This window comes from Canis lupus, chromosome 8, assembly GCF_011100685.1.
Source record: "Canis lupus familiaris isolate Mischka breed German Shepherd chromosome 8, alternate assembly UU_Cfam_GSD_1.0, whole genome shotgun sequence".
NCBI classification, from domain to species: Eukaryota; Metazoa; Chordata; class Mammalia; order Carnivora; family Canidae; genus Canis; species Canis lupus.
The window spans coordinates 43,518,598-43,543,853 of record NC_049229.1 but is presented as its reverse complement, the minus strand read 5'-3'; the positions used below and the strand labels follow the sequence as shown (position 1 = coordinate 43,543,853).

Here is a 25,256-nt window from a genome sequence, read left to right as displayed (position 1 = left end):
CACCTCAGGGAGGACATGTACTGTGGCAACATAAAGAAATGTCCCAGCAGAGAAAAGCATGGCCACTCCAGTGGCATTGACCTCTGAAAGGGCTTCTTTACTGCTCTGTGAAGAGAGAGACAGGGAGAGAAAGAAGAAAAATTAAGTAAAATTCAGGGTCAAGAAGAAATCCTGATTTAAAAAGAAAAACAACAGTATTCACAACTGGTGCAACAGGGACATCTTGAGATCAGAGCAATTTTGTTATTGATGAGAAGCTTCCAAATAAGAGTTTAAAGACTGTACATTGATGATGTACACAATTGCTTTTTCAAACAAATTTCAAGTCTGGTTAAACAGATCTGGCATGTATTATTCTTACAATGGAATCAACAGCATTATTAATGCAGGTATTAAATTTTGTACATTCATTCATTTATTCTACTAATATTTAACGAACATCCTTATACATATATCAGGCTCTAGGCTGGTGCTTGAGATACAGTGGTAATCAAATTGCAGCACCTGCCCTCACAGAGATTAGAAACATCTTCTAAACTAATCTTGACACAATTAACTTTACCTTTTTCTATTAAAAAAGTGGACCTATGGACTATGACAATTAAAAATTTAAAAAGAGAACACACTACAATGTAACAGGTAACCCCATACCTCCAGAATTATACCTTCTTATCAGAAGTTCTAAAGACTTGCACTGGTCAGTGAAGTGATAAAGAGGATAATTATATACTGCTTATGGACTGAAAGAAGAAAAGGCTCTTCAAATGATCAGAGGGGGTTTTTATAACACCTCATTTGTTAGTAATCCAGATCAATAAACCTGATTAACAGGAACTTAATCATCTTTTAACCATCTCATTTCTCATATGTTCTTTTTGATACGAGTTTTACTCTATCAGCTACGAATGGAATGACACTTAGAAGAATCAATGACCCTGACAGAGAGTATAGGGGAAAGCAGTTCATATACACTAGCCCTGAGTCAGTTTGGTTCTCAGATTTTTCTCTTGTTGCTAATCAGTTCACACTGAAGTACAGCAGGGAGGTCCTGCAGCCCCAGGGGACAGAACTGGAAGGTAGGGAAAGATCCAGCGTGAACAGGGAAGAATGCCCAGGCTTGGAACTGACAAGTGACACAAGTTACTTCAGGACTGACGTTATGCTCAGTGCAATGATAAAGAATTGGAGGGACGCCTGGGTGGCTCAGTGGTTGAGTGACAGTCTTTCAGCTCAGGGCATGATCCCGGGGTCCTGGGATCAAGTCCTACCTTGGGCTCCCCGCATGGAGCCTATTTCTCCTCCCTCTGCCTATGTCTCTGCCTCTCTCTCTCTCTGTGTCTCTCTGAATAAATAAAATCTTAAAAAAAACACACACACAACTGGATATTTTATATGTGGTGATAGGAGAACAAAGACATCCCTCTACTCCCTACTCTTCTCAAAGCTGCTGTTTGCCTGTCCCTCACACTTCATGTGCCTGCATTAAATGAATTAAATACATAACATTAAATATGTACTGTTGTGACTTCTATATCTGTCAAACAAAACCAGTGTCTGGTTAGGCTTGAGTTATGCTATTTACAGATCATTTGTCTGTGCAAATGTTTTCAGAACTGATGGAAAAGAAATTTTCAAATTAATTGAATAGGAAAATGTTCAAAATTTATGAAGAGAATGCCTTGCAATTAAGATTTTTACCTTGTACTGGCTTTTACTCCTAATTTCATCTTTAGTTTGAGGGGGTAACTTAATTGACAAATTCAACATAAGAGACCGTAAGTTCTGATAAGTCACAAAAGAATTAGATACTTGTCTAGATAAGCTATGAATGAATCAGACTTACCTTACTTAGTCCTAAGTATGTCACCATGGACATAACTGGTGCTGCCAGTGCAAAAACCAGTAAGTGTTTTCTGATTCTATTCCGTTCTAGGCCAGCATGCATTAAGAAGGAAACTAGTCCAAAAGCAGCTGGTGCCTGGAAAAGAAAAATTATTCCTGATTACTCTTAAAAGTATGGATCACTGCTGTATTATGAAGTACATGTCATTTGACTGAATTCTCATAAAAAAAAAAACCAGGCATGGTACACCAAAATTGAGTTCTGCCTTTTAGGAATTAATGTTCTAAGCTAAGAAAATATCCTACACTTCTGTGTGTGTGTGTGTGTGTGTGTGTGTGTGTGTGTGTTTCTTAGTAGTAAAAGAGAAATAGTCAAGAAAAGATTATAAGAAAGCAAAAATATTTATGAACAAAAATTAAATACAGAAATATTTAAAATACAGAAATCTGTAGAGAATTTAAGAGTTTGTATATATGACCATAAAAAAGTCCCTTCAAGTGAAAGTTTACGAAAATAGTAGCAAAAAATCCTAGCTATGAATAGAGCTAGTCAACTGTCTGAAATGAATGGCAATTAAGAAAACTAAAACATTTTCCCATTCCAAAAAAATGTTAATGACCAAAGAGAAATTTTAATTATGAATATATTCAATATCAAATCTTTCACTAAAGTTCTGCTTACCTTATGTAGCATTATTGCCACAAACACAATTAATTGGACGCTAGTCTGTGAAGTAGAGGCTGCTGCTCCTAAGGCAACACCGTCCGCTAAATTTGGAAAAAATAAAACATAAGACACTATGACAACAACAACTATAATAGTGTAGTTTTGTGTGTGGGCTTTAGAGTCAGGTAGAGCTGCATGTGACTGTGTTACGGTTCCTTAACCTTTTCTGAACCTTAGCCATCTTATCTCTAAAATGGACTCAAGGAAGTATATATATTCCTAGGATTTTCATGAAGGTTAAATGAGGTAACACATGTAAACAGCTTAGCACCTGGCCCCAAATATTCAGTATGTCAGCTCTTATAACAGAAATTGCAAAGACTGCAAAGTAAGCATCTCTGTATCTTGTAGGAAAAACATAAATATTGTACATAGATGGTTAATACTTAAGCAAGTATTGGCTGGCTAAATGAATTTTTGTCAGATAAGCATGTTATATTTGAAGGGTCCAGGTGACAGTGTGCCATCTTCCACGTGCCTTTGTCAGTCTCAGACTCCTACTACAGGGACTGGTCTTCAGTTGTGACTCTAAGGCATGCCCAGTCAGCGATGCCGTGCCTTCTGCATTCTACAGCCCACCTCCACCTCACTGGTATATACTGAGCAAAACAAGGCTATTCAGTACAAAAATGTCTTTTCTAGATGAGGCTCTAGGGCAGAGGTCAGCATATTTTTTTCTTGAGGGCCAGACAGGAAATACTTCAGGTTTTGCAAATCATTTGCTCCCTTACAGTCACTGCATTCTGCCATTACCGTGCAAAGGCAGCCATAGATAATATGTAAACAAATGGGCATGATTGTGTTCCAAAAACTCTTTATTTACAGGTGATGGAATTTGAATTTCATATAATTTTCCTGTGCCACAAAATATTTTTCCTCTATTAAAAAAATAGAAAACCTGTTGTTAGCTTGCAAATCCCTGACACTGAGTACACCTCCTGGGCTTGTACTTGTGTTGGAGGACTTCACTGAGCAACCTTCAACCCGAGGGCCAGCCCAAGAGGACTTCACGGGGACGCTCCCTGGGATGTACACGCTAAGCCTCCCACACTGAGCCAGGAGAGAAGGGGGTCTCATGGCCTTCCAATCCTACCTGCAGCATGGACGACCAGACCCAGTGTGGTGGTGATTTTGGAATTGCTGGGCCTTGCTGTTTCTGGATCTGAAGTAAAAATAAGTAAGTCAGCTATGAAGCAATGTGAAATAGAAACTGTTAGAACACTGACCAGGAGGTGGAAGAGTTCTTTGAAAGCTGTTAGATTATATTTTCCTCAAGACTATTTTTTCTTTTTGGCTTCAAATACTTAGAAGTTTCCTCTGTCCTGAAAGGTGGGCAGGAACCCTTCATTTGCCCCAGCCTTCCCTGAACAGATAATATGTAACCCTTACCTGCCTCAAGGGCACCCCTTACCCCTCCAGCTCTCCCTAGAAAGTGTTCTGTGGCCCCTCAGTGCTTCTCTGCAGACCGATCTCACCACCACTGCCTACCTGCCCCTCTTCGCCAGCCTCCTGCAACTTTCTCTTTATTTCAACACCAAAATGTCTGTCATGTTTGCCCTTCTCTATTTTATTGCCACCATCCTAACCTAAAGTTGCATCAACCTGAGCCTGAATGAGCAACAGGCTCCCAGCTGGTCTTCTGCTCTCATTTCTCCCTAATCCTACTCATATATATATATCCTTGTTGGATTTATCTCTGAATCATCCCACTCTTCTGACATGCCACTTATCTACTGCTTTTCAGATTCAGCCCAAACTGCTCTATTAAGTGGGTTCTTAAGATCTTTATCAACTGGTATCATCTTATTTCTCACTATTCAGCCCAGTTAAACCACTTGTTTTTTTGGTTTTTTTTTTTTTTTTTTTTTTTTTTTTAAACACCTTCTAATGAAACATTCTCATTGTCCTTTCCCCAAATCTCTCATCCTTAATTCTTGGCATGAACTTAAACTTCTCAGCTCATCAATTTGAAACCTAGCCACTGTTCAAAGACTAATTCTAGGACCACTTCCCTCAAAAAAGAATTAAAGATTAATTCCAGCTCAAAAGGGCCCCCCTTGCTTAGAAACCAAGAGCTTTATGTGCAGACTCGACATGCTACTTCAAAGCTTTTCCTACATCACCACCTGAGATATATACAATTGTTTTCACTCAAATAGGTCTTATAGCTCCAGATTGACTGTAAACTACATAAAAGTGAATTTTCCATTTCTTTTCCACATGTCTTACAGAATGTAGCACAGTACTGGACACCCAATAGCTGCTTTAAAAATCCTTATTGGATAGGGGAAAAAACATTTCTCTGTATCATGAATATTTCTACTATAACAGAAAATTTACAAGCAAGTAGTAATGTCCAAACAATGTAAAATTAAAAGATGGGGACATCAAAATGCCAGAGGAAATGACAGATGGACATTAGTCAAATAAATTCCAAGGGATTTAATCTTCTGGGAAACCCAGCACACAGAAGGAATGGTTTACACTGGAAAAAACATATACAAATAACATGTTATCTTTGTACTAAAAGTAATCTCCTAAGACACTGCAAGGAACAGAAGCTAAAGCCCCTAATTGGTTGGAGACAATAAATATTTCAATGCCACCCCAAACTGTTAAGAATATCATATTATATTGTGTGACAAGCTTGTTCTGACTTTTTTTTTAATAGTCTTGTGGTCTAGCTTTAAATAGCTTCTTAAAAAAAAATTAGAGGTTTTAAAACCGAAACACAGTTTTTATAAATCTATAGGAAAAGGCTGTACTTCAGCATAAATTTAATAAATGAATTTTTACTGATATTTAATAATATATAAAACCCTGTAGATAATAGGTAAAACCAGATTATCAGATACATGAAAATGAGCAAAAATAGTGACTTCAGAGATAAAACAAGAGGAAGAATAAAGGAATACATGCTACTTTTAATTCTTTGTATAGGATTATAGGGCTCTAATGCACCTTTAAATGAATTTAAAAATTGAAACCGACAAGAATCAAAAAAATGTCATAGAGGTCACCGTGAGGAACTGTGTAATGCAGCTGGAATCAGATACTATCCCACCAGAGGGTGCTTCTCATTTGCTATTTGTTAAAAGCACACGAATAAAACCATTTACTCCTAAATCAATTTATCAATACATGTAAGGCTGCTAAAATAAAGGGTATAGGGAAAAATACTGAAAAGAAATAGTATATGCATGGAGATTAACAACAACAACAACAAATCCTTAGACTGAAAAGGTTAATTAAATTAAGTTCAATGAATTTTGAGGGAAAAAACCCCATTTACTTGGAAATCATTTCAAATCTTTCAAAAAATCTTTGAAATAATAATTTGAAAAAATCTTTCAAATCTTCAAAAAAGTTTCAAGAATGTTCAAAAAACATTCACTACTTTCTCAGAATTACCTAATATCTAACATTTGACCCCATTTGCTTCATTGTCTGCGCTCATACTTTCTCCACCCACTCACACAACACATACACACATACACACACACACACATATTTTTTTTCTGTACCATTTCAAACTAAGTTGCATGTATCACACCTCTTTACCCCCATATATTTAAAAATGTACTTCTTAAGAGAAAGGATACTTTCTTATATAATCACAGTACAGTTATTAACTTAGTAAATTTAATATTGATACTTTTCTTTCTAATCTCTCTTGCATATTCTAATTTTGTTAACTGCCTACGAAAGTCTTTCAGAGCATTTTTCCTCCCAGGAAGGATCCTGTCTGGGATCATATATGCACTTAGTTGTATCTCTTTAATCACCTTAAATCTGGAGCATTTTCTCTGTCTTTGACTTTTACGACATTGATTATCTTTGAAGAATAAATGTTCCTTTCTGAACCTTTCTTGTTTTTAAATAGAATGATCCCTTCCTTTTGGGTTTGTCTGATGTGGCCTTAGATCACACATTCTTAGATGGAATACTACACAGGTGCTGCTTCTCAAGGTATCATGACTAGAGGCACAGAATGTACACCTATCTGCCGTCTGCTAGTAGAGTGAATTTTGGATTATATCCTGGACATTGTGAATGTTATCTTGTGGATACTCTGGATTCTATTATAGGCCTCCAAAGAGTGTCGATCTTGTGTTTTGCTTTAAGTCACTTCGTTTGGCTTAAATTGCCACGTCTGTCTTTTGGGCAGCTGCTCAAATCCCAGTTCAGTTCTTTCATCTTTAGCAGAGTCTGCCCGTAAAAGAATTGTTCAGGGCTCAGCCAGACTTGGGTTGAATTTATACATAAAATCTGAGGCTGTTTCTCTGTCTCTCTCCTTTCTAAGGTTCTCCCCTCACTTTCTAGTGGCTGTAGTTACCCTGACCTCTGTCCTAGTTCCTTAGGCCAGAGAGACCTAGTTTTCGGAGTTTTAGCTACCCCACTGGGCTCTAATTGCTTAAAAGGAGTAAAAACAGAAACTCACTCTATTCCAAGGGATAACTCCCCTCCAGAATCTTCCTGCTTTAGGTTACTCTGGTGACTTTAGGTAGTAGTTTTTAAAAATTTGCCCAGAGTTTATAATTATCTGTGAGGAGGCTGGTCTGATAGGTACTTCTTTTCCCACTCCGAAAACAGACACCAATGACATCAACTTCAATCAAGTCAAGGTACTATTGTATTTCTTCATTTTGTTACTCCTTTTCCCTTGCAACTAATAAACAAATCAAAATTTACCCCCTAGATTTAACATTCGTTGATGATTCAGGCCTGAGTCAATTTTTACTATGAAGCTTGCAAAACTGATTTCCTGCCGGTGTCTTGCCACGCTTATAAGCTGGCGTTCAGCAATCCACAGTAAGCAAGTGTTCTCCTTCCTCCTCTCTCTCATATGGGTGTGCTCAGGGCTTCCCGTTTTTTCAATGGTTTATGCTTCGTTACTGTTCGTAATTAATTATTTTGGCGCTCAAACTGTCTTAGGTCTGGCCAGTAGGAACCCCTTCAAGTTTGTTCTGTACTCTGTAACAAGTTTTCATTTCCTTCCTTCCTTCCTAGGTTTTTTTTTTTTTTTTTTTTTTTTTTTTTGAGCACTAGATGTTCCAAGCTCATTTTGTACTTACCCTGCCCCTGTCCTCGAATCAGCCATTTCTCTGAAGAGCCCTGGTATGCTCATTGCTAGTGGGGTGTCTTTACTTCTAGGCCCTCTCTGCAGACAGAGCTAGGACATACATACATGTATACATAAACACACACGTATATATGTACACATATACACACATATACACATATACATTTTAGAAATAATGAGTCCAATAGCTCCAATTTCAGTCCATCCCTATAGGGCTTCTTTCTTGCCTTCCCCCATTCCATATTTGTACATCCCCTCTTCCACAGTGAAAACTGGTTCCACCAACAGCAACACACTTACTCAGATGAGAGTAACACCTCCTCAATCCTAGAATACACCTAGAACAGTTTCAGAATTGTTTTCACCTGTGCCATCACAAAAAGCAAAAGCCTACTAAAAAGAGTTTGGTAATTGTTTTTGCTTCTCCAACTCCATTCAAAACTAAAAATACATAGTCAAATACTATATTCATAAGTCACCTGAATGAGTTTTTAAAAAAATCCCTTTCAGTGTGATTGTATTATTCATTTGAATTACAGTTCACCTGCTTCAGCTGGCTTCCCCTAACCTGTTGATTTCATTTTATTTTTTGAATATGGAAAATATCAGCAGGTTGCCAAAAGTCAAAACTTTATCCAAGATGCACACCCAGCAAAAAGCCATGCCCTCCTGAAACTCTTCTACCCTACTCTATCCTGGCCCCAACTCTTATAGGTAACTCTTGTCTAGTTGAGCTTTCATGTTCCCTTTTTGTAAAAATAAGCAGACATATGTGTTTTATTCCCCCTCTTTCTTACACAAAATGCAGTATATGATATATACTAATTTATATTTCAGTTTTCCCCACTTAAAAATATCCGCTAGAAATCTCTCCCTATCCAGAGATCTGACACCTCATTTCTTTTCCTAACAACCCAGAACTCCATTATATGCACACATCACATTTCATTCAACCAATTTCCATGACTGGGCATTTAAATGGTTTTACAGTGATAAATAATGCTGCACCGAATAATCTTGTGCGTGTGTATTTTCATATTGGAGCTGCATTATCAGAATAAATTCCTAGAAGTGGGATTTGGGGGTTAAAGGGAAAATACAAAGGTGGTTTTGTCTGATATGGCCAAATTCCCCTCTGCAGGGGCTATATAATTAATTTTGTATTCCCACAGCAATAGATGAGGGTGTGTTTCACTGTAACTTTGAAAACAAAGTGTATTGTCAAGCTTTTGAATTTTTGCTTAACAGGTGAGATATGGCATCTCAGCAGTTTTGATTTGCATTCTTAAGTGAAATTGAACATCTCTTCATATGTTTAAGGACCATTTTAATTATCTTTTTATTAACTATCTGTTCATGTTTTTTGCCTGCTTTTCCACAGATTGTTTTGTAGGCCATAGATTCTTAACCTGGGGTCTATGGAGGTGGAATATAGGAGGTACCTATGACCCTAACTTGGAAAAAAACCCACATTTTAATTTTTACTAACCTCTAAATGAAATCCATCATTTCCTTTGATTATGAATATAGATCATAAACTACAAACACTGGCACTACCTATACTTTACTGCTAGTAGGAATCAGATGATTTCATTTTATTTTACAGTTGTAGACATCTTTGTATCATTGCTCTCACTCATCACTACTTTAAGGGTATATAAACTGGCATCACATCACACTGCATGATTATGGTCTTTGTAGATGCTCATATGACAAAGCTGGGCAACTGTCAGGCAACTTTGTACCTACAGTCATTCAGCCACTAAATAGCAAAAGTCATGGAATCTCTCACTGGGGAACCAAGACATCTATGCAGTCTCTAGTAGTTCCTATCTGCAAAGTTCTCTGCCAGTGGTTTCTTTTTTTTTTTTTTTTAAGATTTTATTTATTTATTCATGAGAGACAGAGAGAGAGAGGCAGAGACATAGGCAAAAGGAGAAGCAGGGTCCATGCAAGGAGCCCAATGTGGGACTCAATCCCGGGACTCCGAGATCATGCCCTGAGCCGAAGGCAGATGCTCAACCGCTGAGCCACCCAGGCATCCCTCTGCCAGTGTATTTGAAAAGAGGTATCTATAAACCCTATATCACCAAACCCTAGGAGTCTGATGCACCTCTTCCAAATTTATTCTATCATGGTGGCATTAAAGTGTATCATGGATCAGAATCTCTTTTTTATTTAATATAAACCATATCAAAGATGATGTTGACCTAGCCAAAGTTGAATTCATTGATCTTTTTTTAAAAATTTATTTAAATTCATTTAACATACTGTGTATTATTAGTTTCAGGGGTAGAATTTAGTGATTCATCAAATGCATATAACACCCAGTGTTCATGCCACCCAGTGCCCTCCTTAATGCCTATCATCCTGTTAATCCTTCCCCCCACCCTGTCCCCTCTAGTGACCCTTAGTTTGTTTCCTATGGTCAAAAGACTTATGGTTTGCCTCCCTCTTGGCTTTTTATGTTATTTTCCTACCCTTCCCCTATGTTCATCTGCTTTGTTTCTTTTTTTTTTTTTTTTTTTAAGATTTATTTATTCATTCAGAGAGAGCGAGAGAGAGGCCTGTGTCTCTGCCTCTCTGCCTGCCTCTCTCTCTCTCTCTCTCTCTCTCTCTGCCTCTGAATAAATTAAAAAAAAAGAAAAAATGAATTCATTGATCTTAAGACAAAAAAAGTTACTATATTTGGGGGCACCTGGCTGGCTCAGTTGGTAGAGCATGCAATTCTTAATCTTGGGGTCATGGGTGTGAGCCCCATGTTGGGGGTAGAGTTTACTCTTAATAAATAAATAAATAAATAAATAAATAAATAAATAAATAATTTAAAAAAGGTTTTTAAGTTACTATGCCTGGAGTTAAATCTAAAGTCTTAGAGAACTGCAGTTGTAGTTGAGGAAGTATATCTTTCCTTGGAAAGCAAGCTATGAATGTGTTTAAGTATATTTTTAAGAAAATATCTTTGTGAATCAGGAATTTCTATACTTGTAGCCATTAAAACAAAAAAACCAATCAATTGGATGTTTAATTTGACACTGTTGCCTTGTTGAAGCCCATCCCACAATTTAATATTTTTCACTAAGCTAAACAATAAAAACTGTCATGCTGATGTCCTAAAAATAAAATTTAACTCCACCTTGCGTATGAGTTAAATATATTATCTAGTTAATTAAATCAATAAAGAAGATATACATTACTGTATCACAAATTGATTTCAATGTTTTGGAACTATATTACAATATAATTGGGTTTTCTCTGTAATCCTATGCGTTATGGTTTACATATAAAAATATGATTCCAATTAAAAGTCCACAGACTTCAGAATGCCCAGGGCTCCATGGCACAAAAAAGGTTAAGAATTTCTGCCCTAGACTACCAACCAAATGAGATAGCTCTAAGGTAAGTATGATAATAACCCAACAAGCACTCTCTTGTGCAACATGTCACAACTCACCAGCTCCCTCAACTAAATAAAATGTTCACTAGAACCCAAGAAAGGTTAAGAGTTTTTGGCATTAAATAAGGCCTTTGATGCCTACTGAATTATTCAATCAGCTGTTACTTTCTAAACTGTAAATTTACTGCATTACCCAGAAAGCCCTGGAGCCACTTACCATCAGTAGAATGCACATGGGAGCTGCCAATCTGGTCTACCAGCAACATGAAAACGAAGCCCAGCACAAGGGAAACGCCAATGTAGGCATGCAGCTGTGTGTGGTCATGGCTGTGCTCATGTTCATGGGCAACTGGTATTTCTGCTGCTTTGTCTGATGCAATCACATTCTGTGTTTCACTCACTTGGTGGTGTTTACCTAGAGCAGAAAGAACCATGAAGAGAAAATGTTTTCTTCCCTGAAACATTTTCATATAGAGGCTTCCATTCTTCTGTATTTCAAGCTCTACTTATATTACTGCAAAGACATCTACTTCCTATACTACAATCCAGCCAATCATAAACTTCTTTTGGCATGCAGATCTTTTTTTTTTTTAATTTTTCTTATATATTTGACAGAGACAGGGCACAAAAAAGGGGAGCAGCAGAGGGAGCTGCAGAAGGAGAGGGGGAAGCAGGCTCCTCACTGAGCAGGGAGCCTGATGCAAGGCTAGATCCCAGGTCCTGGGATCATGACCTGAGCTGAAGGCAGACACTTAACCAACTGAGCCACCCAGGTACAGATCTTTTAACTGCCTACTGTTCTGAAAACCTCAAGTGAAAGCAAATCACCACGCAAGAAAGCAGTCATATTCCCAAGTGATATCATCCTCAGATCCTCCTTTCTGGCTGAGAAATTCATGCCAATATCATCAGAAATTATAGTGAGTTTTATTCTGATGAAGATAGGTGAGTGAAGAGCAGTAGTAATGAAAATATTTTAACCAAATTCATCTAGTTTTACATCTAGGTTGATATAGGAACTGCAAATAAACAAACTGAGTATAAAACTTTAAGCTTTAAAAAATATCAGTAGGGGGAGTCCCTGGGTGGCTCAGATGGTTAACCATCTGCCTTTGGCTAAGGTCACTGATCTCTGTCCGGGTCCTGTGATAGACCACCCTGCCCCCACCTCCTGGCTCAGCAAGGAGTCTTCCTTCTCCCTCTGCCTCTCCTTTCTGCTCCTGCACTCACTCTCTCTCTTAAATGTATAAAATCTTAAAAAAAAAAATCTATCTATCTATCTATCTATCTATCTATCTATCTATCTATCTATCTATCAGGCAGGAGGCAATCACTAACTAGAAGCCAAAAGGGCAGAGCAGTTTAAGGGACACAGCCTTCTAAATTCAGTTCTAGAAATACAATTGCCAGGATACTCCAAATTACAGGCAATGATATTTGGCCAAATAATACTTTGTTTATATTCACATATAACACAAAGCATAAATGCTTTAGGCCAGAATCCTGATCTTTGCTGTGTTTAATGAAGAGTGGCTAACATACTAGACATTTCTTATTTATAATTAGATTAAACATTTTTATCTTTGATCAAAGAAATTACATAAGCTTGTTGTGCTATTTTAGACCCTGCCTTAATTCTTTAAAAGATATTTTTAAGGGACACAGAGCACATGCCATGTGAAAAAAATTTTAAAAATCTATATATTCTTCTAATTGCTGACAGATTTTTTTGGTTTGTTTTCTTTTTTTTTTTTTTGGTTTGTTTTCATAACCATTTTCTTTTTTAAACTTTTAAAAAATGTGATAAAATATACATAAAATCTACTTACCATCTTAACCATTTTTAAGTGTAGAGTTTGATAGCATTAAATACATTCATACTGTCCTGCAACCATCATCATCACCTATCTTCAGAACTTTTTCATCATCCCAAAAGAACCTGGAGAGTTTGTTTTTTAACCTGGAGAGTGATTTCATCTACTTGTTTTTGAATTAAATGTTAAATCTCTCTTTAAAAAAAACTTTATTGGGATCCCTGGGTGGCGCAGTGGTTTGGCGCCTGTCTTTGGCCCAGGGTGCGATCCTGGAGACCCGGGATCGAATCCCACGTCAGGCTCCCCGTGCATGGAGCCTGTTTCTCCCTCTGCCTATGTCTCTGCCTCTCTCTCTCTGTCTCTCTGTGTGTGACTATCATAAATAAATTAAAAAAAAAAACTTTATTGAAGTATAATTAACATTCGATAAGACACAATGAATTTTCACAATGCAAAAATTCTAGTAACTATCACCAAGGAAAAGATACAGAATATTTTAAAATCCCAGAAAAGTTCTCTTATGTTCCTCTGAAGTCAATATATCACTCCTGGTCTCAAGCAAGGACTGGTGTGCTTTTTTGTCCCCAGAAAGTTTTTTTTTCCCCTAAGATTTCATATAAATAGAATCATACAATACATAACTTTCTTGTGTAAGGATTCTTTTGCTTATAGCCTGATGTTTCGATATTTATCTATGCTTTGCAGGTATCAGTTGTTTGTTCCTCTTTTTTGATGAATAATGTTCCACTGCATGGACATATCACAATTTGTTTACCTATTCACCTACTGATGGACATTTGGGTTATTTCCGATTTTGGTCTATTATAAATAAAGCTGCTGTGAGCATTCAGGTACAAGTCTTTCTGTGAATACATGTTTTCTTTTTCCTTGGGTACATATGTATGCCTATAATTGATGGATTGTGTGTAGGTTTAACTATAAAAAACTGTTTTCCACAGTGGTTATACCATATTACACATCCAACAACAGGGTATGAGAGTACTAGTTGCTCTATATCATTGTCAACATTTGATACTGCAAGGCTTTAAAACTTTAACCATTTTACACACATGATCACGTCATCTAATTTTACTTCTTTCCAATCTTTATGCCTTTCTTTCTTTTTCTGGCTAGGATCCCAAATACAATGTTAGCATCAGTGGTTGAGAGGAGATGGTCTTGCTTTGCTCTAACTGCTATAGATGTCTTAGCCATAGGGTTTCCATATACTCTTTCTCAGTAAGAAAGTTCTTTCCTAGTTTGCTGTAATTTTTGTTATAAGGTAGAGTTTAATTTTGTCAAATGCTTTTCTGTACCTGTTAAGGATGATCAAATGGTTTTTCTACTTTATTCCATTAATATAATAAACTGATTTTTGAATATTACTCCAACCCCTACTTTGTATTCCTGGGATAAACTCCAATTGATGAAGATGTGTTATTCTTTTTCTATATTGCTGGATTCAATTTGCTACATTTGATAAAAGACTGTTCAAGAGGGATATCTGCCTGTATGTAACCCTTTTCCTGTAACATCTCTAAGTCACACTGGTATCTTAAAATGAGATGGAGTATTTCTCCAAGAGATAGAAAAGACCTCCTACAGCCTAGACATTTCCATTTTATTTAAACAAAGTCTATGACTATCAACAGTTTTTCTGATGTTAATGTTAAATAATATTTCTAAGTTACTAAATGAGATCTATAACCTTTTTTGAAATTTTTAAGACCATGACCTAGAGTAAAAATAAATTTTATATATATGAAAAACTAAATACAAAGCTTCACAAAACAGTGAAGCTTATAATGATTACAATGCACTTTTCCATTTCTTTCTCTTTCCCTCTTTCTTTGTCTCTCCACCAGGCTCTTTTTAAATACTGGTCCCAAGTCCAACTCACTAAATTTATTTAAAGGCCCACTGAGTTGCTACCTTCGGTTTGAAAACACTACTGTAGGTGTAAAGATTCAGGGGGGAAATGGATGATTTTGGAATAAGGGGCATCTTCTGGAAACTAGAAGTCTGGTCTGAAGTGGTCAACTGAAGAGAGGTGAATGCTAGGTTGTAGGCACCCACTTGGTTTCATACACAAAATAAATCGTTAGCAGCAAGTATGTTACAAAGAACTGACTAAAAGCTCAGAGATGAAAAATAATTTTTAAAGATTTATTTATTTATTTTCAGATTTTGCTTTTATTTATTCATAAGAGACACACACAGAGTGAGAGAGAGAGAGAGAGACAGGCAGAGACACAGGCAGAGGGAGAAGCAGGCTCCACACAGGGAGCCCGATGTGGGACTTGATCCCGGGTCTCCAGGATCACACCCTGGACTGATGGCTGCGCTAAACTGCTAAGCCACCCGGGCTGCCCGAGATGAAAAATAATTAAGTTTGAAAACTACAGTCCAAGAATCTTGAGTTAGTAATGTTGGACAATGAAAATGCAGCCTCATGGTAACAAGACTGTATTAAGTTTGTGAAAATCACTGAGCTGTACCCTGCCAATATGTGTATTTTCTTTGTGCTTTTTCATATGTAATATTTAGTAAAAATTAATAAACTCAAAATGTAGTATTCTGGTGCCCAATACTGAGATGGCTACACCCATCATTTTTCAAATAGGTCTTCTTTGTGAGCTGAGGGTCTGAGTTTAGCATGGCCCCAACAATGTGAAATAAATGAACTAAGACATCTGATTTTCTCTAAAGACAAGGCAATTTGGGGGTTTCCATTTTAATATATAAAACCATGATTTAATTCTTCATATTTATAGATGTTAAGAAGCTGCCCATGTGGGATGTCTGGCTGGCTCAGTCAGTGGAGCATGAGACTCTTGATCTGGTTGCCCCACAATAGGTGTAGAGATTACTTAAAAATAAAATCTTAAAAAAAAAAAAAAAAAAGCTACCCATGTAAAGTAAATCACAGAATTTTGGTAGCTACAATTTCCAATATTATTTAGAAAGATGCTATTGGAGAGTATATGAATGATTGCATTTCATAAAGTACCTACTTAACAGTTAACTGGGCTCCCATCTCTCTCTCTGCCTATACTTTGCATGAGTTAATGAATCCACAGGCCCTCCATGTGGCTGCTTCTGGGGATAACATCTTGTCTCTAAAGACTGAGCTCCTAAGTCCCCTCTTCCTTGAGATTCTTGTATCCTCTTCTCCTCATACATTCACAGCAACTGCACACTGCATGTCTGTCTACTACAGGTCTTACACCTTACTATATCATAATTCAGACATCAGTAAATTACAGTACAGGGCTGGTGCCTATTTTTGTAAATAAAAATTGCATTGGAACACAGCCACGTTCATTTGTTCACAGATTATCTATGGCTGCTTTTATGTTATGACACCAAGGTTGAATAATGCAACAGAAACCATATGGCCCACAAAGCCTAAAATATTTGCTATCTGGCCCTTTCAGAAAAAGCAAGCCAACCCCTGCTGTCATTGATTGCTATTCATTTTGCACTAGCTGTGAATTCTTGAAGGCTGGAGATATATCTTAGATCTCTGAAATGCTAAAAATGAATAGAGGTCCAGAAATCTAGCAAATACTCGACAAATAAATGTTAAAGGCAAAAAACGACCTTTGCTTCTATAATTTTTTAATGTGGCATTTCAAGTTATAGCAATTAATTATTTTTCTAGACAAAAAGATTTTTTAAAAGAGAGAAAGAGTGAGCAGCCCCATCTGCATAACTTTTGACTCCTCAAAAAGTTAACTACTAATAGACTACCATTGACCTTATTGACAACATAGTCTGTTAACACATATTTTGTATGGTCTATGTTTTATATACTGTATTTTTACAATAAAGTAAGCCAGAGAAAAGATAATAAGAAAATCTCGAGGAAGAGGAAACACATTTACAGTACTGTATTGAAAAAGGGTCAACTATTAGCGGACCTGCATAGCTCAAACCTGAGCTGTTCAAGGGTCAACTGTACTAGTCTTCTATATACATTTCCTTTAAATCTTATGCTTCAAAATTTTCTCTTTTAGGTTTGTGTTTTATAACGTACACAATAGATCAGTGCAGTTGTGCATGTTTATCTCCCTACCCCCTAATAGGAGATGTGATCAGAAAAGAGTGGAAACCACTGGTTCTGGGACTCCTGATTTAGTATCTTCCCCCTAAATCTGGCCAGTCCTCATCCTCTCTATTTTGCAATAAGACCCTTACAATCCTCATAGATAACATCTGCCACCATTCTCTGCCTACCCGATACCATTCATTAGGGTTAGGGCTAGGGCTATAGTCATACACCAGGGATGAGAGCGTCATCACTCTGGATAAAGGACAGTTTTTTCCCTGAAATCTGAAAAGCTGCTTACTATATTGTATCTAGTATGAAATCTGGCAAGTGCCTACCTTTTTATATTACTCTTAAAGTCCAGTTGACTCCTGGCACTTGAAGATTCCACTTGCCAATTTAACAGTTGTGATTTCAATCCTTCACAGATGTCTCTGAAGTTTCGTGGCAAGCAGTAATCTGTTTTGCCGAGTCACAAATCTAAATCAAGTATGTTTCAAGCTGGTGTTGAGGACCAAACCATCTAGCAGGTGAGTATTTACTCTTACATGTCTATATTATTTGTCCTCTGCTCACTGTTATTAGGGTCAGGAAAGATTCTTTCATTGTTTTACTTCTCCTTTACTGCAGAGGTCCTCACCAATTACCTACAAGTTTTCCCTAAAGACTCCTTAAATCCAAATATATACAGTCTATATATTTTTTCAAGTAACAAACACTAAAAATAAAATTGCTGTCATACAGAACTTGGGAAGTTTTTAGGTAGGCTTTAAAAAAGGGCTGTCAGACTGGAATTCATACATTACTGCAAATATATCTTAAGTGGTATTCATGAATTGAGGATTCAATTCACAAACTGCTAAGGATGTGTTCAATGCCAAAGATGTCAGAAGATAGGTTTTAAGAACTCTTCCCAGGGCAGAATTCTATGGCAAATAGGAAATATGTACGGGGAAAAAAAACAAAACAAAACAAACCACTCGACTTCTCCTTTCAACACTCCAAGTCAACATCTCTCAAAGAAGACCCTCTTCTCTCTCTCTTACCCTCAAGAATATCTTCATAAAGTGCATGTACTCCTTCAGGCACGATGACTGCCAGTGCAGTTCCACAGAGAAGGCCAGCACCCAAAACAGTCACCAGCTTTAGTCGTTCCTGGAAAGAAAACATAAGAAAATGCTGAAAATTGATGAATCAATGAGAAAAAGTTTCTGAAGTATTTGTAATCAAGACTGTGAGTGGGGCACCTGGGTGGTGCAGTCAGTTAAGCATCTGACTCTTGGTTTCAGCTCAGATCAAGCTCCGCCTCCAACTCCATGCTCAGTGTGGAGTCTGCTTGAGATTCTCTCTCTATAAATAAATAAAATCTTAAAAAAAAAAAAAAAAGATTGTAAGCTGCTCATTTGTGAGCCCAAAATCTAGGATGGCCAGTGAACATGAAACTGGGGGAGTTTCATAAATAACTAATGCCAATTAAAATAGGGAGATGCTGGGGCAGCTGGGTAGCTCAGTAGCTGAGTGCATTTGACTCAGGTCACGACCCTGGGGTCCTGGGATTGAGTCCCGCATCAGCTTCCCCACAGGATGCCTGCTTCTCCCTCTGCCTAAGTCTCTGCCTCTCTCTATGTATCTCATGAATAAATCAATTATTAAAAAACAAAAACAAAGAAACCAGGGAGATGCCATTTACAAATTTACCAGATTCACAATGATGTGGGAAAACTTGTCTACAACTCATGATGGGAAAAATGAGCACATTTGTCTGACACTGGGAGAAATGTAAATTGCTATAACCTATCTGGACCACTATTTGGCAATTTCAATTTAAGGCTTCAAAAATGTGAATTCTTTGCTCTAGCAATTTCACTTCTGGGAATTCCTCCTAAGGAAGAACTATTCAAAGACGATCATGGCACAGACAGTGAAAACCTGAAAATATCCTAAATGTTCAAAAAAGGAGATTGATTAAATAAACCACAATACATCACAGTACCACAGCACTCAAGCCATTAAACATTTTGATTCAGGTCTATTCATGGATATATGCACTGTTATGAGGAAAAAGCTGGTGGCAAACCAGCTTTTTATATGCACTGATAAGCTCATATTTGTAATAAAAAGTATACATATAAGTAGAACAAATGTAAATCAAACTAACATATTTTTAACTTTATAATTTATAAATCTAATAAATAATACACGATTTTTAAAACATTGCAGTTGAGCTACAATGAACATGTTACTTATACAATGAAAAAATAAAGCTTACTTAATTCAGTATTAAAATGTTCTACATGTCTTTAAAAGCTGCTTTATTGAGATTATGACTAAAATACCAAAAGCTGTAGATATTTAATGTATACAACTTGATGTATATGTAGGTAAGTATATATCTGTTAAATCATCATCATAATCAATGCCATAAATGATCTATGGTTTTAATCCAACCTAATCTCAATTTTTTTCTTCCTACTCAAATTTCTTTGAGAGACTGCCTCTTGACACTCAAAATATAAAAGATTATATTTCAAAATTTCTTGAAGCAGTGGTGTACCATGTATGGCTTTCTGGAGCCTTAGCAGTATGAAAAATGACCTTAAAAACTAAAAGGGGGAAATTTTGTACATTGCTTATGAAAAAGTTTTAATAATTAATGTACTTCACTTTTCTGTTTTAGTTTCCTTTCTGAGGTTAGCAAAAATAACAGTGGCTGTATCATTTCTGACATACTACTGAACTTGTGACTCTGAGGTTAGGGAAATAAATACATAATATACACATACATACATACATACATATACTGTTTCTATGGAAAAATGGGTTCTCAGATGAAAGGCTCATTGAAGGATTCAGTCCCCTCCTTGTTTGGGAAGAAGGAAGGAATCTATCTCATTGTGTCTCTAATGAATATGGGGAAACTACAATTACAATGTCCACACCAACTAATACTTGCTATAAAGCAAGAGGGAAATCCCCCGCTCCTTAGCATATAGGCCAGGTTGGTCCTTCATACATTCTGGATGGCCATTATTAGTTACTTATAAATAGAGCATTCTGAATGCATCCAGTAGTTGGGGGCACTGGCTTGGGAGGCAGAGCTGGCTTCATGTCCAAACTGGTTAATAATATTTAGTACGTCAGATTCTCTTCTGTAAAATATTTTTACATCTCTTATATAGGAGGCGACAGGAGAAAGTGATTGAAGCATTTCAGAAAAATGACACCAAACAACTGGTGTTACTTTTTAATATTTAATACTGAGCTATTCTAAGAGCTTTTATCTTCTACAAGTTACTAAACTCATCAAAGCACTGCTAATCACAGCATTCATTTGAGACAAACTGCCAGAGCATGGAGAACACAAGATGTGTGAAAAACAGCTCTATTCTGTATAAGGGGACATGGTATATGAGTTAGTCTACTTGTCATTTTCTCTAATGAACTCATAAAAGTCACCTTTGTTTTAAAAAAATTCATGAATGTAAAGTTTCACTCCTAAGAAAGGACAGAAATAATGGTAAGCTGAACTGGACTGAGCATATCATGTCATTTTAGGGACTTGGTTTCAGAATGCCACAATTCAAACTAATGAATAAATTGCTAGGGAAGAAAATTGTCCGGTCAGCATTTTGACTCTGACTATGCTCTACTCTGGGAAATGGAAATGAAAGATGCGTCTGCCTTATAAATTGAGGGAAGATGAGAAGTGATGAAAGGGATGTACTTAAAAAAGAAAGAGCTGAGCACCCTCCAGAATTACTTGGGTGGAGGCACCTGGGTGGCTCAATTGATTGAACATCTGTCTTTGGTTTGGATCATGATCCTGGGGTCCTGAGGTCAAGCTGCACATCAGGCTCCCTGCTCAGAGGGGAGTCTATTTCTCTCTCTCCCTCTGTCACCCTCCAACACTCATGCTCTCTCTCTCCCAAGTAAATACATAAAATATTTTTTAAAAAAAAAGAGTTACTTAGATGGCAGCTTATATCATATACCTAAGTTAATTCTTGATGGATTATACTTTAATATAAAATCTAGATGGATGCCTGGGTGGCTCAGAGGTTGGGGATCTGCCCTCAGCTCAGGGCATGATCCTGGGTCTGAGATCGGGTCCCACATTGGGTTCCCTGCAAAAAGCCTGCTTCTCCCTCTGTCTATGTCTCTGCCTCTCCATGTCGCTCATGAATAAATACAATCTTTAATAAATAAATAAATAAATAAAATCTAGAACTCAGAAACTTCTAGAAGGAAGAGTAGCTTTGTAATCTTGGTGTTGGCAAAATTTCTCAGCAAGGACACAAAAAAATTCCGCATCACAATTTAAAACATCTGCTGATCCACTCAGAAAATAAACAGACAAGCTACATACTGGAAGAAAATATCTGTAACACACATATCTGTAGTGAATGCTGTGGTGACACTGCCCACATCAACCTCCTCCAGGCTGAAGACACCTGTTCCCCTAGCTGCTGGGAGTGCTGCCTACTGAAGGCTCACAGCTGAGTCCCTCTGATGAACTGACCTTGGGCCAAAGGGTACTGACTAACCTAAGGCTATATTCCCTCTGGCAGGCCAGTTCACATCCCATGCTAGTCCCTGGGTTGTATGGAGGGAGGTACAAAGCCAGGTCCTCTTGCCTCCATTCAGGATATCTCTGAAGGGCCATCCAGCTTCAGAGCCTGCTGTGAGGTGAGCTGAGGCCTCTACTGTAACTGAATTACAGTTCAACTCCTCCTGCTTAATCCTACTCATTCTTTCCCAGGTGTTATTCCCAAGGGCACTCCTCAATAAACTTCCTGTGCGCAAATCTTCTCAGAGTCTGTTTTCTGGGGAACCCAACCTAAGATATCGATAAAGGGCGTGTGAAATATAAAAAACTTTCGCAACTCAGTAAGAGGCAAAAACACCCACACAACAAAAAATGGGTAAAAACATTGAATAAATAACTTCACCAAAGATATATGAATACTTAATAAGCCCATGAAAAGATGCTCAGCATTTTTATTCACCAGGAAAATGTAAATCTAAATTAAAGACATCTACTTACACCTACCAGAATGGCTCAGATTAAATACTCGTGACACTAAATGATGGCAAAGATACAGAGCAACTGGAATCCTCATGTATTGCTGCTAGGACCATAAAACAGTACAATCACTTTGGAAAACTACTAGTCTCTTATCAAGTTATCCAGCAATTCTACTTTTGGTATTTTCCAAGAGAAATAAAAATGTATGTCCACAAAAACACTTGTACAAGAATGTTCATAGGAGGTTTATCAATAATAGGCATAATCTGCTCAGATGTCCATCACTAGAAGAATGTATAAACAAAGTGTGGTATATTCATACAATGGAATACTACTCAGTAATGAAAAGGAATAAACTACTGCTACATACAGCTACCTGAATGAATTTCAAAAATATTATCCAAGGGCAGCCCTGGTTGCTCAGTGGTTTAGCACCACCTTCAGCCCAGGGCGTGATCCTGAAGACCCGGGATCAGGTTCCAAGTCGGGCTCCCTGCATGGAGCCTGCTTCTCCCTCTGTCTGTGTCTCTCATGAATAAATAAATAAAATCTTTAAAAAAATATATCATCCAGATGTTGAATGAAAGAAGTCTGACACAAAAGAGCTACTTACTATCTATTTATAGGAAGTTTAAAAGCAGGCCAAACTCATCCTTGGCAAAAGAAATCAGAACAGTGGCTGCCTCCAGCAGAAGTGTGAGAATACAATGGCTAGAGAGAATAACAGTAACTAGGAAATGGCACCAGGTTATTTATTTTTAGGATGATGGAAATATTCTAAATCCTGACTGGAATGTGAGGTACATTTGTATATACTTGTCAAAATTCATCAAACTGCATCAAGATAGTACTTTTTACTCTACAAAATTACGTAACTATAAAAAATTACCGGGCAGCCCGGGTGGCTCAGTGGTTTAGCGCCGCCTTCAGCCCAGGGCGTAATCCTGGAGACCGGGGATCGGGTCCCACGTCGGGCTTCCTGCATGGAGCCTGCTTCTCCCCCTGCCTGTGTCTCTGCCTCTCTCTCTCTCTCTCTGTGTCTCTCATGAATGAATAAAAAAAAATTACCTAGGTACTAATTTACTCAGCCAGGACCCCTGAAAGGATTCATTTTATAACTATTCAATTTTAATAAACCTTCTTCATGGCAGCTCTTCTTTTTTTTTTATTACTCTTTTTTATTTTGGTAATCAAGGAACTGCTTTAGGAAGCAGCAGCCTCCTTAGTATGGCAGCTCTTTGAAACCAAGCTCAGTCTATGTAGAATACTAAAAGGCACTTCAAAAATTTTCTTAAGAAATTCACCTGCCACTCAGACATTCCTTAAAAATCATTCCTCACATTTTATGTCAATGATTGCATGGAAAAACCAGTGGTATTCACAATTCTGGACCAACCCACAAATTCACTAGGCACTTACCAAGTGCTGTAGAATATTCTACATTGGCACCACGTGAAGTACTATACTGAGACAAGTTTTAAAAAGCAGGAGCAGAAGTGAGTTCTTGAGGCTTAATACATACTACAAAATTAAGTTGCAGGTGAAGTGGCACAATTTAAGAAAACGGAGGGATATATGCCATCCAGAATAACTTAAACACCTATGAGCATTAAAAAAAACTTTCGAACTACAATAAAAAAATATTTTTTATGTGTATATATATATATATGTATTTAAAAAATTTGTTTATGATGCTTGGTACTTCTGACACAAAAGAGTATATATATATATATATATATATATATATATATGTATTTTAAAAATTAAAAATGCAACTCATTCTTCTGGAAAAAAAAAAACTTTCAATTGGGACGCCTGGGTGGCTCAGCATTTGAGTGTCTGACTTCGGCTCAGGACATGATCCTGGAGTTCCGGGACTGAGTCCCGCATTGGGCTCCTGCATGGAGCCTGCTTCTCTTCCCTCTGCCTATGTTTCTGCCTCTCTCTGTATTTCTCATGAATAAATAAATAAAATCTTAAAAAAAAAAACCTTTCAAATTCATAAAATAAAAAAATAAATCTCCTAAAATGCTGCTTGGCCCAAATTTTTAGAAAGAGAAAGTAAAATTATTTTTATTTATTAATCTTCAAAGGTGTACTTTAAAAAGAGGGATACCAGCTACCAAAGTTATCAAAACAGAATCCAAGTTTAAGAAACTGGAAGAAAATGTAAAAAAAAGATCCTCTCTCGATATACAGATGAAGAATCAAAGGCCACAGGTGAGAAATAACTTGCTCAAGATCGCATGGCTAGGCTAGTTAGTGGTAGGGGCACGATTAGATTGGACAATGCACTCTGTTGCCCTGTACATGCCAAGACAATGTCCATCACGTGACACAATACATACAATCTGTTATACGAAATTTACCTCCAATGATAGACAACATTGAGCCTCACCACCTCTTTAAACAGTGTGAGCAAGCAGAATCCACATCAGGTGTCTGGGTGGCTCAGTCAGGTAAGCATCTGCCTTCAGCTCAGGTCATGATCCTGGGGTCCGGGGATGGAGTTCTGCGTGGGGCTCCTTGCTCTGTGGGGGGGGCCTGCTTTTCCCTCTCCCCCTCCCCTAGCTTGTGCACGCACACGCTCTCTCTCTCAATTAAATAAAATCTTTTAAAAAAAAGAATCCATAAACATCAAGAGGAAAACCAAAATTATAATTAGTTATCATTGTCTTCTACTGACAGTTTCTAAAGAAGGACAGGAAGTACCAAGCTTTTCCTAAGGTTTCATTTCTTCAATGTAGAAGACCATTCTTTATTCTGAGATTATGTCCTACCTACTTTTTGGTCTTAAAATGTGCTTTTAAAAAATGATGGTGACCATAGTTTTTTTGTTTTTTTAAAGATTTTATTTATTTATTCATGAGAGACACACACACACACACACACACAGAGAGGCAGGGACACAGGCAGAGGAAGAAGCAGGCTCCATTCAGGGAGCCCGACGTGGGACTCAATCCCGGGACTCCAGGATCACACCCTGAGCCAAAGGCAGCGCTAAACCACTGAGCCACCCAGGGATCCCGTGTTTTTATTTTTAGTGTCTTTACCTGGCAAAATTAAAAGCAGGGAATCCTGTGTCAAATTTCCCTTATTTGAAAAGTATTACTGGCCTGTGAAACCTAACTGTACATATAGCTGATGTACAGTGTAAACATGAGATCTGTATTATAACATCATAAACAAATTTAGAAACAAAGAATTTGAGAAAATGTATTCAATGTATCAAGGTAAATATGAGTATATCATCTAATTTTATAATACTTCCTTGGAGGTAAAACAGTGTGAGCTAAAATTACTGCACTATGTTCTA

General features: G+C 37.3%; 1 protein-coding gene across 2 annotated transcripts in view; it reads right to left on the bottom strand.

The window, feature by feature from the left end:
• The window catches only part of SLC39A9 (solute carrier family 39 member 9), a 43,981-nt gene that overhangs the window by 3,860 nt on the left and 14,865 nt on the right, over nucleotides 1–25,256 (bottom strand). For both annotated transcript variants that reach the window (XM_038545062.1, XM_038545061.1), the window contains exons 2-7: nucleotides 17,961–18,069; nucleotides 11,267–11,464; nucleotides 3,663–3,731; nucleotides 2,525–2,610; nucleotides 1,844–1,978; nucleotides 4–105 (exon numbers count right to left, since the gene is read on the bottom strand). In XM_038545062.1, coding sequence (XP_038400990.1) covers nucleotides 4–105; nucleotides 1,844–1,978; nucleotides 2,525–2,610; nucleotides 3,663–3,731; nucleotides 11,267–11,464; nucleotides 17,961–18,069 — 699 coding nt within the window. The remainder of the gene's footprint in view (nucleotides 1–3; nucleotides 106–1,843; nucleotides 1,979–2,524; nucleotides 2,611–3,662; nucleotides 3,732–11,266; nucleotides 11,465–17,960; nucleotides 18,070–25,256) is intronic.